The sequence below is a fragment of the Aythya marila genome (genome assembly GCF_965140915.1).
Source record: "Aythya marila genome assembly, chromosome: 12".
Lineage (NCBI taxonomy): Eukaryota > Metazoa > Chordata > Aves > Anseriformes > Anatidae > Aythya > Aythya marila.
In genome coordinates this window covers 18,184,140-18,201,538 of record NC_139053.1, presented here as the reverse complement: position 1 = coordinate 18,201,538, position 17,399 = coordinate 18,184,140, and the positions used below count along the sequence as shown (strand labels likewise).

Below are 17,399 nucleotides of genomic sequence, written 5' to 3'. Positions count from 1 at the left end.
ATTCTTTTCAGGCCACGCTTTAGGGCCGAGCTGCCCGTGAGGCTGAGGTGAGCCGAGAGCTCCTGGTCAGTGGGGATAGCCCCTTAACCGAGGAGAAGCCCCCAGTCAGCGGGGAGAGCCCTTCCCCACACCGCCCCCAGCCTCGGGGGCTCCCAAGCAGCCACTCCAGGTTCTCCACAGCTCTCTGCCACCGCCCGCCTCTCTCCTTCTCGCTCTGAGACGCCCCAGTCCCGCCCTGCCACCGCCTCAGGGGCGGTGCCGCCCGGCGCCATTCCTCCGCGGCGCTCCGCTCCGCCCCGGCAGCCTACAGGCGCCGGGGGGCGCCGGCTGTCGGGTACCGGGGGGTGTGTAAAGGTCCGGGGGGGTGTAAAGGTCCAGGGGTTTCTCCTGGAGGGGGCGGAGAGGGCTCTGGGGGGGGCTCCCGCAGCGAGGCCGTGGCATGGGGCGCCCTGCCGGTAAGGGGAGAGGGAGGCTGGCGGCTGCGGGGCTGGCTTCAGCCCCCTCCGGCTTCAGCCCCCGAGGTGGCATGGGGGACACGCCGGGGGGGTTTGCAGATCTGGTGGGGAAGAAGGGGCTCGGCTTTGGGGAAATAAAGCTAGAAAATTGCAAATCGCCAAGGCTTGTGCCTGGCTCCCTGCTGGGGACTCCTTGCCTTGGGTCGCCCCCTTCCCAAGAGTGGTGCCCTCCCTGCCCAGAGCCCTGCTCCTCAGTTGCCTGGTAGTGACCATGTCCTCACGGCTTTTTCTTCCAGGTTCCTGCCATTTCCATTAACCTTTTGGCATTTATCCCGCGACCGACATCTTCCTTGCAGGAAGCAAGGCTTTTGGGCCTGTAACACTCAGTTAAGGTAAATAAGCCCAACCCAGACTCCTGTGTACAGTTGCTTATCAGCCAATTTCACATTGGGTTAGCCTAAACAAAGAGCTTCTGACGCTTCTGAAGGGCTGTTTTATGGCCTTGCCTAGAAAATGAGGTTTGTGTGGAAGTGGTAATCCAGAACCCAAAGTGATGTGCCAGAAATAATGCGGAGTTTGTGGAAAGGAAAACGCAAAAGGGCAGATTATACAGTTTCTCCCCGTTTTGGGGTTGTCACCCCAGAAGCATGTCTGCCCTGGGAAGGCCATTCACAGCAGTGTCTGTCATAGTGAAATCTGGGATTTCAGGCCCCTGGGGCACTTAGGTCTGTGCCATGCTGCTCCAGGGAGAAACCCGGTGCATATGGCCTCGGCAGTGCATTAAAAAACACACACAAGTTAAATTAGTAATGCAGGTGAATCCTGAGAGTGGGAGAAACCACAGGCGTACGTTAAAGGTATTAAAAAAAAAAAAAAAAAAAAAAAAAAACAGACAAAAAAACCCACAACACAATTCTTTGGATACCAGCTCCCAACAATTTATTGAATTCATACGAAGCTGTGTGTTAGGTCTTAAGTCTTTCTCCTAAAGGTTTTGGTTACTCTGTATTTCTTAGCAGCGTTTTGATTGATTGCCGAATTGAGTCTGTAGAAACACGTGATCTTAAGAGTGATGGGGTTTTAGTGCCATATATTATTGGCAGACCTAGCTTCAGTCTGTTAATGCATTAGAAACATGTAGCATAATCTGTCATAAATAATCCATAATTAGGCTATTCCCTTCATGTTACTGATGCATTCCAGCTGACAGAGTCACGGTCACTTTGTACAAGCTCATTTAATCATTAAATCTTACTGGTTTTTCCATTTGATAAGACCTGAATGACGTTTGAATTGGTAGACAGGGTGGTCTTAGCAGGGAGATGAGCTTTTTAAAGCACAGTTACTGCTCACACACATTATTCTTCAAGTTTATGTAGTTTTGATATTCATGGAGGCTTAAAAGTAGTTCTAATAGTTTCCTAGCAAGCTAGTAATTTGCTCTTCTAAAACTTGCACTGGTATGTCAGGCTGTTTGGTGCATCTTTTGTGACCATTGTAATAATCTTCAGTATCTGCATTTTTTTTTCCATTTCCCTTTGCTTCAGGTTGGAAAGATGGGAAATGCAGATAGCAATGCCTATCGGAACCACCTTTCCAGATTTCTTCCTGAGGAGCAGTCTGACATTGATGGAGTATTCGATGCCATATCGGGCTCAAGTGGCTCATCAGCAGCAAAAAATGGAAAAGCTACAAAGAAAACTGTGACTCTGGGAGCGCTACAGGCAAGAGAATATGTTATTCTTGATATATCTGAAATGCAGTGTGTTGAACATAATTCTAGAAAGGCACTAAAGATGTGGCAATAATTAATTTTAAAGGATTGTTTGCCTTAATTTAATAGTTACTGTTTTGAATTAGAATGGATATTTAATATTTTCTTACAGTTTAGCATCAGTAATGATTATTGAGTTCATATTTTTCTCTTAAATTGCACCGTTGGATCAATTTGCAGCTTTCTTGATTCTGAAGTAACTTGGGAGGTATGAAAATACTTTTATATAGAATCCAGAAAAGTGGGAAGACTGTTCTTCCCCTGGGATTTGAATGCATGTGATTACTTACAGGTTTTCTCAAGATTCTGTCACAAGCTCAGTAGGTATTTGGTTAGACCTTTCTCCCTCAATTGCATCACTGCCTCTGATCTTTCCACTCGCATCAAAAAGTGAAAATTCAATTTTACTTGATTAAGCTGCAGCTCCCTATTTTATTTAATTAACATATATTACGCTCTCTGATTAACTTTGCATTCATTTTCTAATCAAGAAAGAAAAGGAGTGATTTGTTATAATACTTTATAACTTCAGTTAGACAGGAATCAAGTGTCCAAATGAATGTAGTATTGAAGTTCATTTCTACATATGCTACGCAGTTAATGGAATCAAATTAGAACTCCATGGCAGAGGCAGGATATTTTAAGGTATTTGGCAATGAGTCTGCATATAGACCAGCTTGGGCCTTATCACAGCCAAGCTCTTTATCAGCTATCACCAGTCTGAAAGCAATGATGCTGCTGCCCAGTCTTTTAATCCTGATACCTCCAAAAACTTGGTTCTTGGTGTTTGTTACTTCACTGGGACCTGGAAGAAATCCTCTTTCTAGCTTTGCCTTTATCTCAATGTAATGTTTGATGAAACTTTGTCTTTTCCCATCCTTTTTGTTTGCCAACTTAAATTAAAATCTTCTCGAGGACTGCACGTAGGTGTCTACCTAATTCCTTAGCACAGGGACTATTGCAATGGCAAGCCTGCATTGTTGGCATCTGTGCTTATGCCTTAGCTGGATTGCTGTGTGGCAGATTTGATCTAGCAATAATCTGATAACATTCACTGGGCCCCAACAACAAACTTATGTGTTCTGCTTAGCCTTTACTAGAAGGAAGCTGCATGGCTTGTGGACCAAAGCAGGCTGCACTGCGTAGCTTGGAAAGCAGACAGCAAGCATCTCTTGATATTTTCTTGAAGCCATTTACAGCAAGGATCCTAAACTATCAGAGATCTGCATTTGTTAGAGGTTTTCTAAAGCTTCTCTTTTTACAGTCCACCCTCCTGAATCTACTCACTGGAATAATTACAAGTGTAACAAAATAGGGCAGCTAAGTGGTGGGTGGGAAGGGGTACGGAGTAGGTAGGTAATACTGCAGCGTGAAGTAAAAAGCCCTTCAGTGTAGTGCATTTTTAACGATGTTCCCTGCTGCTTGCTTACTTCAGGCTCATGTAGCACTTTCAGAAAGCTCCTCAGAGACAGCTGTACCCTCTGTGACCGTCCCTCCCTCAGTACGAACCACGCTAATGTGTCAGGCTGCAGCTGTGAATTCTGCTGCTGCTGGAATCAATGGGACTTCTACTGCTGACGTCAGCAGTAGCAGGGTAGAGCTCAGCACGCTGGATCTCACCCTATATGCGCAGCAACAAGCATTAACATCAAACAGGAATGTTCCTGGTGGCTTCAATAGCAGTGGTATTGAGCCAGCAATAGATGGGTAATAGCAGCTCCACTGAATTGATCCGGAGTGCTTTTACGCAGGTGGAGGTCTGTTGATTTCGGTGTAGTCCCCACTGGGCTGTGGCTCTGCGTGTGAGCATCAAGCCGTGTGTTCAGCATGTCAGGCACAATGAAGACGCTGTGTAATCATATCCTAGTGTATGGATGTATTTTAGATGATTTATTTTTAAACCCTGTAATTAACTTGAACGCTCTGAACGTTTCTTGAAAGCAGAGTCAGATCTTCCCGCGGTGTTGTGATGTATGACGGTGTACACCAGTTAGCCTTCAATTCAAAGGGCCAGCCATGCAACTTAAATAAACAATCTCTGATTTCAACATCAGGGATGCCTTATAAAACTCAGGTGATCTCAGTTCTGTTTCAGGCTTCTCCTGGATGTTGCTATCCAAGGGAAATTTTCTACAGTTGTTCCTACACGTGCATTTAGGGTTAAATACTTTGCCTGCATTTTCTCGAGGCCAAAACTGAAGCTATGTGAAGAACTTTACTTGCCATTTGGTTTTAAGCGTCTGTGAGTTTGACTATCAAAGGCAGAATTATAATTTTAAATGTCAGACTAGCAGGGTTGTAAACCTTTACACCAGAATTGCCATATACAAATCATTTGCTACTATCCTGCTAACAATTTACATTGTGTTTTTTAATTTGTTTTTTAAACTCCATAGCATTTATAGAATAACTATATCAATTTAAATCAATTACATTGGAAAGGATATGCTATAAAAATAGAGGTTTTTATTTCTCTTGGAAAACCAGTACTTAGAAGTCTGTTTCTGTTAGTAGATACTTGGTACAGAATCCTTCATTCATTGCAGTATATCTCAGCACACGTTAGCTGAATTATATTAGTTATTCTACATTTTAAAAATATGGTTTTTGCTACTTTTCTGCTTGTAGGCATATTTGCAAGAACCATTACCAGAGCAAATGACTGTTCGGTTGTACAATGGAATGAAAAGTATTGACCTGACTGGGAAATCGTCTGAGCCCAGCGAACAGATTGCTAAGGAGCAGTTTGTAATTTTTATGTCAAACCTCTTGAAAGGGAATGCAGATGAGAAGATTACCATAATAATGAGAATGATCTCCACGACAGAAGGTCCTGTGAAGGGCAAGCAAATCCAAGAGGTACACCGAGAGGTTAAATGTGTGTTTTGGTGGGCAGTAAGAGAGCAGAGACTAGGGTAGGTAATCTGAAGGTAATCCTTACAGTGCAAGAGGATTCAGAATAGGGATTCCTGACTTGTTTTTTTTTTTTCTCCTCTCTGCCACTGTCTTGCTGATCTTGGACAAACTGTAGGCTAGAGGCAGCAAAACCTGTGGTGTGACTGGTGCTTCTGGGAACTGAGCAAAGTGCTTTCCAGAGCCTTAGCCACAGGACAGATGTATGGATTAAGTATGTAGCTCGCTAGGTGGAAGGGTGGGATCTCAGAAAACTGATTAACTAGTGGCTTGTACCACTGTAAATTTTCATCCCCATTTCCCTCTATCTTTTGTGATGTATTTTACAGAAGTGATTTGTGAGGTAACATTTACTGAATGTCTTGGAAAAGGATCCTTTTCAGGACCTATGACACTGACAAAGCACTTCTGCTATTTCTGACTCTTCATGAGAATAGATGTTTCTGTCGTTGGAATTACAGCACCAGTACTACTTGCCTTTGTTCTCTGAAAGTCTTTGAAAGTCTTTGGCAGTTTTATTTAAGAAATGACAAAGTGGTGATGTTTTAATCTTTCAAGTTCACAGAGGATCTGATCATGTCTGTGGTCCATGTACTGAACTACAGGAAGGAACTGAAAGGTTGGAATTTGGAGAATACGAGGGATTCCGCAGGTGGAGTAAAGGCTCTGGCTTCTCAACTGCTGTCAGAACTGAAGCTTGCAGGTAAGCAGCACTGACGTATTGTATTCCAGAATGGCACAGGGCTTGCATAATCACCAAAAGACCTTTGCTCTTTGGGTCATATTTTCACTGAGTTTAAATGATGAGACCAGTCTCTAGTGCTTTCAGAATAACTTGGGAATTTTGATCGTTCTACTTTACCATCTTTCCCTGTAAGTTCAGGAGTGCTTTTGCCTTAAGTCCCAATTCAAGTGGATGTGCAAAGCTGTTTATCACAGAACATGTCTGTTTTACAAATACCTGACTTGCAGGTGACAACTGTTTTGATGCATTTGCAGATGTTTATGGTGGTATGTCCTTTTGCAAAACCTAGATTTACCTTTGTACCGTTGTAATTACAGGTGAGATATTTTTTGCAAAATAGCAATATATGTTGTAACCATGAGTCCACATTTCTTAATCATGACAGTCCAATGAATGGGTGTCACAGTCCAATGTTTCTCAGCTCTGTGCATGCATCTCTTTAATGTAGCTGACAATTTACTATCTCCATCTCCTTTTTTTTGTGTTTTCATGCCTAAATAATGCAGTATCTTTTGTGCACTTAAATAAACCGATTATTTTCCTGAAAGAAGGTACAGGCTAGGAGGCTTACTACTCTTCCGTGTGTCTTGTTATTTAGATGGGGCAACACCTGTGGGTCCTCAGCTAATGGAGATGAATTTTGATCAAAGTGCCATTGAGGACTGGGTGTACCGAGTTCCACACATCTCAACTTTTCTCAGTGTTGTTATCAGGCAAGGCCTCCACGTTCTGCACTCTCTCCCAGACCAAACCAAAGAAATAGTCAACTTGGTTCCAGGCTGCAAAGGCATCAAAGGAAAAGGACTTGTCAGTCTCTTTGACATCCCATCCATCATATACATCAACTCCCATTTGCCAGCAGAGCTGCAGCACAAGTGGCGGCTTTTGTTTTCTTCTAGACTTCATGGAGAAAGCTTTTCACAGTTATGTGGGCATATAGTGAACAAAGGTCCCTGCATAGTGATCCTAAGGGACTTAGATGGCTATATCTTTGGTGGGTTTGCATCTCACTCCTGGGAAGTGAAACCACAGTTTCAAGGTAAAACACTTTTCTTTTTCTGTTAATATCTTACGGTTCTGGTAAACATTGCTTACTCTGTGCAGGTATAAGAATCCTGTCTACTTAATGGATACTGTCATTTTACTTTCATAACACATGGTATTTCCATGGCTTCAAGTGTATTTTCCTGCAGCAAAACCATACTCATTTTGGAAGCATGTATAAAACATACCAAGTTATTCTGCCCTTGTGCCCAGTCAGGCATATTCCTGATGAATGTTTATAGTTTGTCGTTGGATAAGACTTAAAATTGCAGGACTTATTGATCACGGCTTCCTTTTCAGTGAAAGCTATCGACTCCTGTAGCTCCATAGGTGAAAGTGAAGTGAAAAATGAATGAAATATAGTATAAACAAGGGAGTACAGTTTAAATAACATGTCCAGCAGATGGCAATGTTTGTCCAGCAGATGGCAACGTCAGCTAAGCCATTATCATTTGCACACTAGCTCTCTCTGCCTTTGTTTCCCTTTAAAAATCCAACATCGAAAAGTTCTGCTGTACAGAACAAACATTTTATTCCCTTGAAAACTCTGGAAAGAGAAGAGATGCTTCTTGTAACTCTATGGAAATATTTTTTTCTTTCTGGAAATATGGCTTTCTGGAGGAAAAAAAAGAAAAGATGGACTTTGGGTAATCAGTCCTTCTGGGAATCCTTGCTTTTGATACATTAAAAAACTCATTTGCTATACTTAAGCAATATTTGATAATTACCACCCCACTCAGTTAATACATTATTACATTGGTCACACAACATTTTCCTTCTGTTTTTTCCTGACAGAATAACACATGCAGTGCTATTCTACACACCACAGGCTTTCTGGGTACAAAACGGGGCATAACTCTAAATTCATTGACCCTAAACTGATCTGTATATCTGTACAGTCAGAACAAAGGCTGTCTGCACTCCTACCAGTTTGTATGGGTCCAGCAGTTTGCCAGTTTTAGATGACACGATGCAAGCCTGTGATAGGTGTACCCTTGCTTAGTAATGTAATGTACTAGTCATGCCTCTGACCGCCCTTGGTCACAGCCACATAATCCCATTGATTTCTGTGACCCTGCACAGAGTTAACTGACAGTAAACAATAGGTCTAGATCTCGATTAGACATAGATATTGGCTTTCTGAGATTGCAGCTGCTGTCTTTCATTTATTCAGCTGCATTTCTTCAATACCTTTTTCCTATCCTATTTGTAAGCAAGTTACTGTCTGGCCACTTGTCTGACCTCACGTGCTTTTCTGTTTGCAGGTGACAACAGATGCTTTCTGTTTTCTGTTTTCCCCTCTCTTGCTGTATATACATACACAGGATATAATGACCACTACATGTATTTGAACCATAACCAACAAACAATGCCAAATGGACTAGTAAGTATTAAGAAATGACAACTTGGAAATTGGATTAATGGCTGATGTTTGCAAGTGTTTTTTTTTTTTTTTTTTTTCTTTCAGCAGATTTGTTTCACTTGTTTTTTTCTCTGAGGATGTTTTCATCCTTTATCTATGCTATTTGTCTCACACTTTTTACTAGGAGGATATTTATTATTTTATTTTTAGCATTAAGTATCAGTGTCAAGTGTGAACTATGGATAATGATGGAGAACTGCTTACAGTACTAATAGAGTTCTTACTTTTCTTTGTAGTTGGTAGGTATTCTGAAGTATCAAATCAACTAAGATAGAATTTATTAATGTCTGGTCCAAGTAGGTGAGCTTTATGCAGGTTAGGATTATGAAGATTATGGGAACACTTTTTTTTTCTTTTTTTCCAAGTTCGATTATCACACACGCCCTTCTAGGCGTCCTTGATTCCTGTTTTCTGGAAGAATGGGCAGTGTGTATCCACATCATTGAAGCAACATAAGCTGGCTGATCTAACTAATAGAAGAGCCTTCTACTGGCTGTTCTCAATGCCACAGTAACTGTTTTTTAAATTACTGAAGACTGAGAAAGCCCAACAGAATTAGAGTATGAGAGTTCTACATAGGCTGCTGCTGTTGTGTGATTCCAGTGGCAGAAGCTCCCTTTACTCAAGCCCATGAGTGAGCTCTCCAGATGCAGATTTTCTACAAAACAGCAGCACACCATCTATTTTGAGCACTGCTTTACAGATTTGTTGTGCTGTGTGCCTGTAACTTAGGGAATTGTAGCAGTCTGAGGTAAATTTGCTCTGAAGAAAACAACATCAAATTACATTATCCATTTCTGTGGATGCTTTTCTAAACAGAAAACAGGCAGCTAAATCCAACGCTTCTGCCCTATTTAAAACAGAACTGTCAGTCAATAGATAAAAGCCAGGGGGCTAAATTTCTGGCACCACATTCAGTATCTGCAAGCAGTTCAGCTGTGACTTTGTAAAATACACAGGGAAGGCAGTAACACTCAAATAAACTCTGGTTTGTCTGCAGGAATACCAGATTTGTATAGTAGCTGAGGTTGACTCAGAATATCCTTTTTCACCTACTCACAGAAGTATGGCATAGATACTAAAACTGGCAATTTATACTCTAGGTTTCGTAACTTTTCCACTGCATTGTACATGTGTAGCAAGTGTTTATTGTGCTGCTTTGCTTCATAGGGTATGGGTGGACAACATGATTACTTCGGCCTCTGGGTAGACAGTGACTACGGGAAGGGACACAGTAAAGCCAAACCTCGATGTACCACCTACAACAGTCCTCAGCTGTCAGCTAAAGAGAATTTCACACTGGATGCCCTGGAAGTTTGGGCAGTGGGAGACTTGCCTGAAAGTACAGAGGTTGGTGAACAAAACTGAAATCTATGAAACTGTTTCCTGTTTGGAATGGGAGATGTGAAGGAAAAACAGTTTTGGTTTTCTCATAAGCACTCTCTTTTTACCATAGTGAATAATGTTTTCTTTAACTCACTCTGTGGTGCAGTATATTTTGTAGCAAGAAAATCATAAAACAGTCATAGAATTTTTGAGAAATCCAACATGAAAAAACATCAGGAGCCATGAGTTGATAGAAGAGCAATACTTTACTCTCAATTTCAAAATGCCTTTCTGATATTGAGGAATTGTCTCAAGGAAGAACCTCCTTGCAGGGGTTTAGTAAAACCCAGTATTTGTAAAACAGATACGAAGCACTAGCAATGCATAAGTCTAATCTGTAGCTCAGGAATGAAACTGAGAGAGCCAAAATATTTCTTTATCAGTAAGATGTGATTTATTGTTGTTTTACAACAGATTAGCCGTTTATAATCCTTGCGCCTCCAATCCCAGCACTTCCTTATCTGACAGAAGACTAATAAAAACATAGCAAGACCTGCATTTAAACAGCTGATACTCTGTATAGAACAGTAATATTTGAAGTGCCTAGGAAACCTGGTTTCAGCAAGGATACAAAGAGCTTTTTGCTTAAATAGTTTGTGAATAGATTATTGTTGGTCTTTCTGCACCTCGTTTATTCCTGGGAACGAGTAGGAGACCTTTCCTGCCTCCTCTCTCTCTGCAATTTGGCTTATTAAACTGTCTGCTTTGCACAGTTGCTTGTTTTCTGTGTTTTTAAACTTTATTTCTTTTCATACTAAATTAATGTACTCTGTCTGTTCACTGGACACACAGCTCTAAGTAGAAATGGAACAAATTGTTTACAAGAACTGTTAGATTTTACTTGAATCTCCTTTTTTAAAAAGAGTTGACATCTACACTTGAATTTGTGGTCAGGTTAACTAGTATGTGCTAGCTGACTTGTAACCTGAACATACTTGAAACAATTCACTGTGCTCTTAGGAAAATTTTCTGACTATTTTGTGTATCTGCAGCAATTAAAGTCACTTGATGTATCCCAGTGAACCTTAAATGCCTCACATGGAAAGTATGCATCTGTCATTGTGACAAGCTTGCAAAATCACGTTACTTGTGGATTGTTGAGTGTATCTCCTTCTTCTAGCCTAATACTGATTCATTCATGACATTGTAAATTGACTTTATTTTATTTTGCTTTACAGACAAAAGGGAAGAAGAGTATCTTGGATGTGGATCCCGAGGCCCAGGCCTTATTAGAAATGGTTGGGAAAAGTCGGCAGAGTGAAGGTTTACGAGAACCCATTGAAGATGACGAAGATAACTAAGAGATTCACAGTAACATGAAACCCCCTTTTTTTTGCTCCTGAATTTTCATGTTCTTTGGACAGGATTCAGGTTCTTCCTCTTTCATTTTTTTTCCTTACATTTACCTAATTATCTGGGACTAAGCATAAGTCTTGTACTTATGTAACATTTAGGTCCAGTACAATATTCTGCCTGAAGGATTTAGCCTGGGGAAGACAGAAAAATTAACTAGGTATTTAAAAGATATCTAATGATTAAGTTCTAGCTGAATGTGAACTTACTAGCATTTCTGATAGATCCTGCCTGCATATAGAGTTTAAAAACAAAAGAATAACTTATTGACAGTACTGCTTATTGACTTGGAGAATTAATGTGTATTTACATAAAGACTAGATAATACTTTGATTAAGGCTCTTACACCTTGACTACACGTATTTATTTGCATGCAATGAAATTAGGAGGTGAAGCTTGCAAATTGTAATTGTATCTTACATTGGTAAACATAGAATAGTCCTCATGATTCCATATGAAGAATGCTGTTAATTTGCATTGCTGCAATTAAAGCAGTGAATCTCAGTCTTTTCTAAGTCAGATTTTAAGCAAGTGACTCTATGGGCTGTAAGGTGCAGGATGCTAAGTATACAGTGTTGAGTTTTATGGTGATACACTACAGTTTAGTGAAGCTCACTTAATATGCTTCTGGAGAAACTTGCCTATTGTTCTTTAAACTTAGGAGAACAAAGCCATTGGAATCACTGAGACGTATTTATTCTAAGAATGGGCCAACCCTGTGCTCCCAGAACAAATATACCTCATGCAGAAATTCTCAAGGGGAGGTGCATTCTTTAGTAGATTTGCTTGAGACTGGAGAAAAAGATGAGGCTGTAGAAAGGATTAAGGAAGAAGCATCCACAGGTAATTGGGACTAGTATCTGCAGATAGCTTGTAAATAAATAAAGTTTTAAAAATCAGGCTTATGCCTTTAACTTCTCTGAAGACTAATGCACGTTTTATTTCCACATAATTGTCACTGTATTATGGAAAAAAGTGCAAAACATAACTAGCAGGTTGTTTTTTTTCTGTTTTGTTGGCTGTTCACCAGCCAAGCCCAGTTTTGTGAACTCTCCACTCAGGGCTTTTTCTACTTAAATCTATTCGCGTGTTTTTTAGTGTGACCTTGCTAATTTTCCGTGTAATTAACGTGTCAAAAATAACCCTAATTTCTATCAGGGACTGTAATTTCTAGCTCAGCAAATGGTGTTTGGTTATTAGGAAGAGAAAGGCTGACTGTCACACACACTAAGTAAAAGGACTGTGTCAGTTCCTCTTTGTACTAGCGTGAATTTGTCATAGGAAAAGTTTGATTTCCATGCATCATAGAGTAAAACATATGCTGTAAGTCTGTATTATTGCTGCAATTCCTGATCACGTGGCCTTCCTTCAAATGCTTTCCATTAACGTTTTCTTGTATGTGGTCTTTTCCCCCCTCTGATGCTTTTCAGAGGGAACCACTTTTGAATATTCTGAATAATCTGTGCTTGTGCCTTAATATAGATCCCACTTCTGTTGTTGTTGTAGTTAAACAATGTGAATTTAGCCTTGAGAGGAGAACATGGAAAAAATCTCTGCAGCCATGCATCCTGGAACTCAGCATTTAACATGCTGCCTGCACTAATGATCAGAGCATGTATGCTGTGAAAGGCCTGAGCTTTTATGTTGTGGCTAAGTAAATGAACAAGATAGTTTCCCAAGTTTGTAGCAGTTGGGGAGGTTAAAAAAAAAAAAAAAAGTAAGCCTTGTAGGAGTTATACTGATCCTTTATGTAATTTTCTATCTGTATTTTTATAAGAATCTTAAAGGGTATACAGTGGAAAATACTGTATAGACAGCTACTAAGTACATGATGCTTTCTGCAAGTGTGGCGATGCTGGCTTTGTTTTAACCTGGTATTGTCAAACTCCCACCATAAGCCTCAGAAGCATTCTTTGTCTTAGGCAATGGCTAAGCTTACTAAATGCTGCTGAAGTGGATGGCGTGCAGAAATGAGACAGTTGAACTTCTGCAATTACACGTTAAGCAAACTGCTAACCTTTCTTTTTGTCCCGTAATGAGGCAGATACTTTTCCTTGAGGACTGAAACCATTTGCAAGGATATTAAAAAAAACAAAACAAAACAAAAACAGCAAGAAGACATTGTTGCAAGCAGTAACTGGGGAGGGTGAATTGCACAAAGCCTACTCTACACCTAAAGTATTACAGCGGCTGAGTTTTCTTTGATTGAATGTAAGTGTCATTCTAGCTGGTTCTTCCTAGAGTATGAATCAAAAGTATAATCCTGTTTAAATATAATCCTGTGAAGACTGGCATAGCATTTTGACCTCTGAAATTGTGTTTTATGACAAGTTTGTATCTGAGACTCTTATCTTCACTTTAAAGTGAAGGTGTTATGCTGGGGCAAGAAGAAAACTGACACTTTGGTAATCATAGCAGATGTCAGTGGAGCACTATTTACTAGGAAACTACTGATCCAAGCAGCAGATGGGATTATTCAAGATTGGCTTGGAAGAGAGTCAACTTTTTTTCCTCTCTCCCACCCTCCAGAACCTAATGATTAAGCAATCTGTTTCACGTTCCTGCATCAACAAATGTCCAGAAAGTGGTCATCAGCAGTGAGTTTAGCTATGATATAAACATCTCTCACTCACTTTTATGCAGCTGTTGATCCAACTGCAAGGCTTAATATTCCTGCAAGTGTACAAGTCATCTTCATTCTCATGTGCTTGTGGGAGCGAATCCCTTCCCCATTAACTCTGTCTGCCACTGTGCATCAGGTCAGCCATCCACTTTTGCCCCTTTGTGACCAGTAGGAGTAAAAAATGACTGTGGTTTTCAGCAAAGGCTGACAGGAGTGCTAGCACTTCAGGTCTCTACTGTTCATTTGAAATCTCATGCCAGATTCCTTGAGAGTCTGTTAAAGCAAAGCTAGGTATCACGGACTCTAGAAACCTATAGGAAAACAAGTGCTTGGGAAGGCAGTTCTTTTCCATTAATCTAATTTAAAATAAAAGGATGGGTTTAAATCAAGAGTCTTGTTCAGATACATGAATGTAATGTTTTAAAACATAGATTTTTATTAATAAAAATCATTGTGATTTAAATAAATAAAAATTCAATTTATGCACAGTAGGTATTTCTGTACAGGTATGAAATTGCCTTATTTTGTTTGGGGGCTATCACAGCAGTCTTGGCATACAGAGCAACGTTATAAAAATATACCTGATCTTGGTTTAAAACAGGAGCCAGTCCAGAGGTTTCTGTAGACAGCTCAAACAGCTTAAGTACAGTGTGCAGAAGGAACACACTGGAGTAGGAGGAACTGTCGGTACAGATTTACTTGGGTATCTTCAGAAAAGACGTGCATCATCAGCAAATGGTGCGTTTGAGTTACCCAGCATCACAGCTTCAATCCGAGTATATTTTTAGAGGAAGTCTGCATCAGTTATGACACTCCTTTGTGTGCTTTGGTTGGCAGCAGTGTTTTTCACAGAGTTTGACCAACTCGGACACGATGAAAACTGAGGAAGCCAGTCCAGTAAGAAACAGCAGGTCTGCCAAGAGGAAACAGAGCAGAGGTGAACACGGGACAGCTGGATTTTGGGCTGGGGACGGATCCCTAATTAAGGGCCCTCCTGCAGTAGGTATTTGTGTTGGTGTAACTATGTAGAGGTAATATCTGACTATGCTTGTGGTAGCTGTTGAATTAGAGAAACGACTGCAATAAGTAAGTAACATGAAGTCAGTTGGTACAATCCATTTGATGGGGAGACTACATTAATCTGCATTTGGAATCATTGAACTCAGCTTCTAACATGCCTAGTGTAGATGTGATAACAGTATAGTATGGTAGAGTTTGCTTAGACTGATTTAAATGGTAAAATATGCATTGCATTTAAAACTAGTAAACATTTACCCTGATTTTTTTTTTTTTTTTAAATTGAGTGACTGCATAATGATCATAGATAGATGTGTTTAAAGCAAGATTATCATATAGAACTCATGGAAAATCTTAGCCTGTCTGCATTTACATGCATTTATGTGCAGTAAATCAAAATTCAAAACCTACCTTGGGATATCATTAAATACTAGCATTTTTGTATAGCTACGTGTATGCATATAGGTATATGAACTGTTGATTGATTTCCCCTACCAGCAGTCTCATGGGAGCTATCACATAGCAACTTGGCAGTTTTAACTGCTTTTTAAAGTATCTTATATAAAAAAATATATATATATATAATAAATTGTAACTTACCTAGGGCTCCTAAATTCTCTGTCTGGAAGATCTTCTGTAATGGAGGGACATATATAACAGCCAGCTGTCCCAAGAATGACCCAAGCACAGAATACAGGAACATGCGGTTTCGAAAAAAGCCTATTTCAAATATCAGCTTTGTCTAGAAAAAGGAAAAAATAAAAAGACACATAGCATTTCCCAATATCCTGTTGGTACTTGAATGTCAGACTGTTTCTTTGCACATAAGCTCTATTACTCTTTGGAAAACTGAAATTACATGCATGCTAACTGGGGCAGAACTAGATAGCTGAAAGTGTAGTTTCAGTTGAACAATGATGAATAACTTTATAAAGATGATAAAAATCACACTGTTTAAATGACTGTAAAATAAACAACAAAAACTTCCTATGCAAAATATTTGTGTTCTAGTGTTTATATAGTGTTTAGTTACTGTTTTTAGACAAGAAATTACTGCTGACACAATGATCTCACCTGAGAGCGGCATGTCAGGGCATTGAAGAGGTCAAAAAACACAAAACACGTGAAAGTCATTGTGGTGGTTCGGGGAGTTATGCCGCTTTCTGGATTCTGAAAGCACATGCAAAGTTAAGCCTTACAAAAATATGTCAATGCAACAGATGGACTAAATATCCCCTTTAATGATCTCTGGCTTCCTAACACTGCCCTTCCTAATCCTTCTCCACTGGATATTTCAGGAAGTTCCCACGTAATTCCTTCAGAAATTGCCCTTCACTTTGTTCTCCACCCTGATGAAAATAAGATATGATTGAAGATTTTCCTCACCTCCTTCCAGAAGACAAAGAGGGTTCCACTGATGATAATTACAGCTGACATGAAGATTTTCAGGATCAATGATTTGCTGAGTATAGTGTCCGTAATACATCGGGGGGGCTGTTTGATAGTATCCCTGTCGACAGGTTCAACTCCCAAGCTGTATCAAATAGAAGAGCACCGTGTTTAGTTAACGTGCATTTTCCTGAAATGGTACTGCTGATAGGATGGATCTGGAAAATTTATTTCAAAGAATTTAAGTGTGACAGATGCCAGGATTCTGGCAGGGTTACATAAAGCTCCAAATTTGTCTGAGAGACCTATGATAAAGGTCTCTTTTGGAAAATGAGCTGCTACAGTGATATTAGACTACCGTAGTTCATCATACCAGTGATCCCATCCTAGAGGGAGAGCTAGGTGTGAGATTTTGGCCAACATCCCTTCTGTGATGGAGCAGTTGTAATTATCAGGTGGATGAGGCTCTTGGATCTCGTGATTTTGGGCACATACAATTGTATGTGTGCAGAATTTCCTGTCCAGTCCGACCTACAGGGTGATAGCAGGTGATGCACTTCAGAGAGAAGACCGTTCCCCGTGAAAATGTGGAGCAGTTAACTGGTTAAACCCCAAAACAAGAACATGTAAAACCTTTAATACTGATGAAGTGCTTTAGGAGGAACCAGAAGGGAACAAAAGTACAACTTCTCTTATATAACTATCATATTTTGCTCATTTGAGTCTTCTATACCTTTGGGCTGGGGGCCCGTCCATGATGATGTTGATCCATAAGATCTGCATAGCGTTGAGTGGATTTGGTAGGTTGAGCACTGTTGACAGAGTAATTAGGCTCAATGCTGAAATGCTCCTGCAAAGCACAGAACATCGTTTGTTTGCGTGGCCTCACCCAAAAGGTGCTTCCACTGCAATCGAAGCAAACACGAACTTACGTGCTCAGCTGGAACCGGACAAAATTTTTTATGTTGTAAAATATTCCTTTTCCCTCTTCTATTGCATTCCTGCAAGGGAGAGGAGAATTTATTAAATAACTAAGACTAATACTATTTTATGCTGAGCTCCCTGTGACACCCTGAAGACAAATTATCTTCTCTAGCACTTACCTTGGTTGAAATTCATAGCCCAGCTTAGAAAAGAACAATGCATCTTCCCAGTTAAAATGACTTTATCAGCATTAATCAATCTGAAAGCACTGGTTCGTATGGCCAGGTTTTGATTCATAAAGCAGGCATGTGACCTATTATAGCCTCACTCTACTCTGGCTACCGTGCCCATTA

At 40.3% G+C, this 17,399-nt stretch overlaps 2 protein-coding genes across 6 annotated transcripts in view; one reads left to right on the top strand and one right to left on the bottom strand.

The window, feature by feature from the left end:
- Window positions 1-258: 258 nt before the first annotated feature.
- On the top strand, window positions 259-14,515 carry MEAK7 (MTOR associated protein, eak-7 homolog). 4 transcript variants are annotated; one of them, XR_014318334.1, is made up of 10 exons: window positions 265-344; window positions 752-847; window positions 2,003-2,179; window positions 4,858-5,088; window positions 5,701-5,845; window positions 6,486-6,926; window positions 8,197-8,315; window positions 9,525-9,704; window positions 10,919-11,936; window positions 13,138-14,515. XR_014318334.1 is itself a non-coding variant. In XM_082769947.1 (9 exons), the coding sequence occupies exons 3-9, from the start codon at window positions 2,012-2,014 to the stop codon at window positions 11,039-11,041; spliced, it is 1,407 nt and encodes a 468-aa protein (XP_082626073.1). In that variant the 5' UTR covers window positions 259-354; window positions 752-847; window positions 2,003-2,011; the 3' UTR covers window positions 11,042-14,515. The 4 variants fall into 4 exon arrangements, 3 of the variants coding, with proteins under 3 accessions (XP_082626073.1, XP_082626074.1, XP_082626072.1); XM_082769947.1 differs by having other exon boundaries at window positions 259-354; window positions 10,919-14,515; XM_082769948.1 differs by having other exon boundaries at window positions 264-334; window positions 10,919-14,515.
- The window catches only part of ATP2C2 (ATPase secretory pathway Ca2+ transporting 2), a 24,135-nt gene continuing 21,232 nt past the window's right edge, over window positions 14,497-17,399 (bottom strand). Inside the window, exons 22-27 of one of the 2 annotated variants that reach the window (XM_082769944.1) lie at window positions 17,055-17,123; window positions 16,856-16,972; window positions 16,120-16,267; window positions 15,808-15,903; window positions 15,334-15,475; window positions 14,497-14,629 (exon numbers count right to left, since the gene is read on the bottom strand). In XM_082769944.1, the coding sequence (XP_082626070.1) occupies window positions 14,517-14,629; window positions 15,334-15,475; window positions 15,808-15,903; window positions 16,120-16,267; window positions 16,856-16,972; window positions 17,055-17,123 (685 nt within the window). In that variant the 3' untranslated portion in view covers window positions 14,497-14,516. Of the gene's footprint in view, window positions 14,630-15,333; window positions 15,476-15,807; window positions 15,904-16,119; window positions 16,268-16,495; window positions 16,654-16,855; window positions 16,973-17,054; window positions 17,124-17,399 lie in introns of those variants that run through there. The other variant, XM_082769945.1, reaches the window with a different exon arrangement.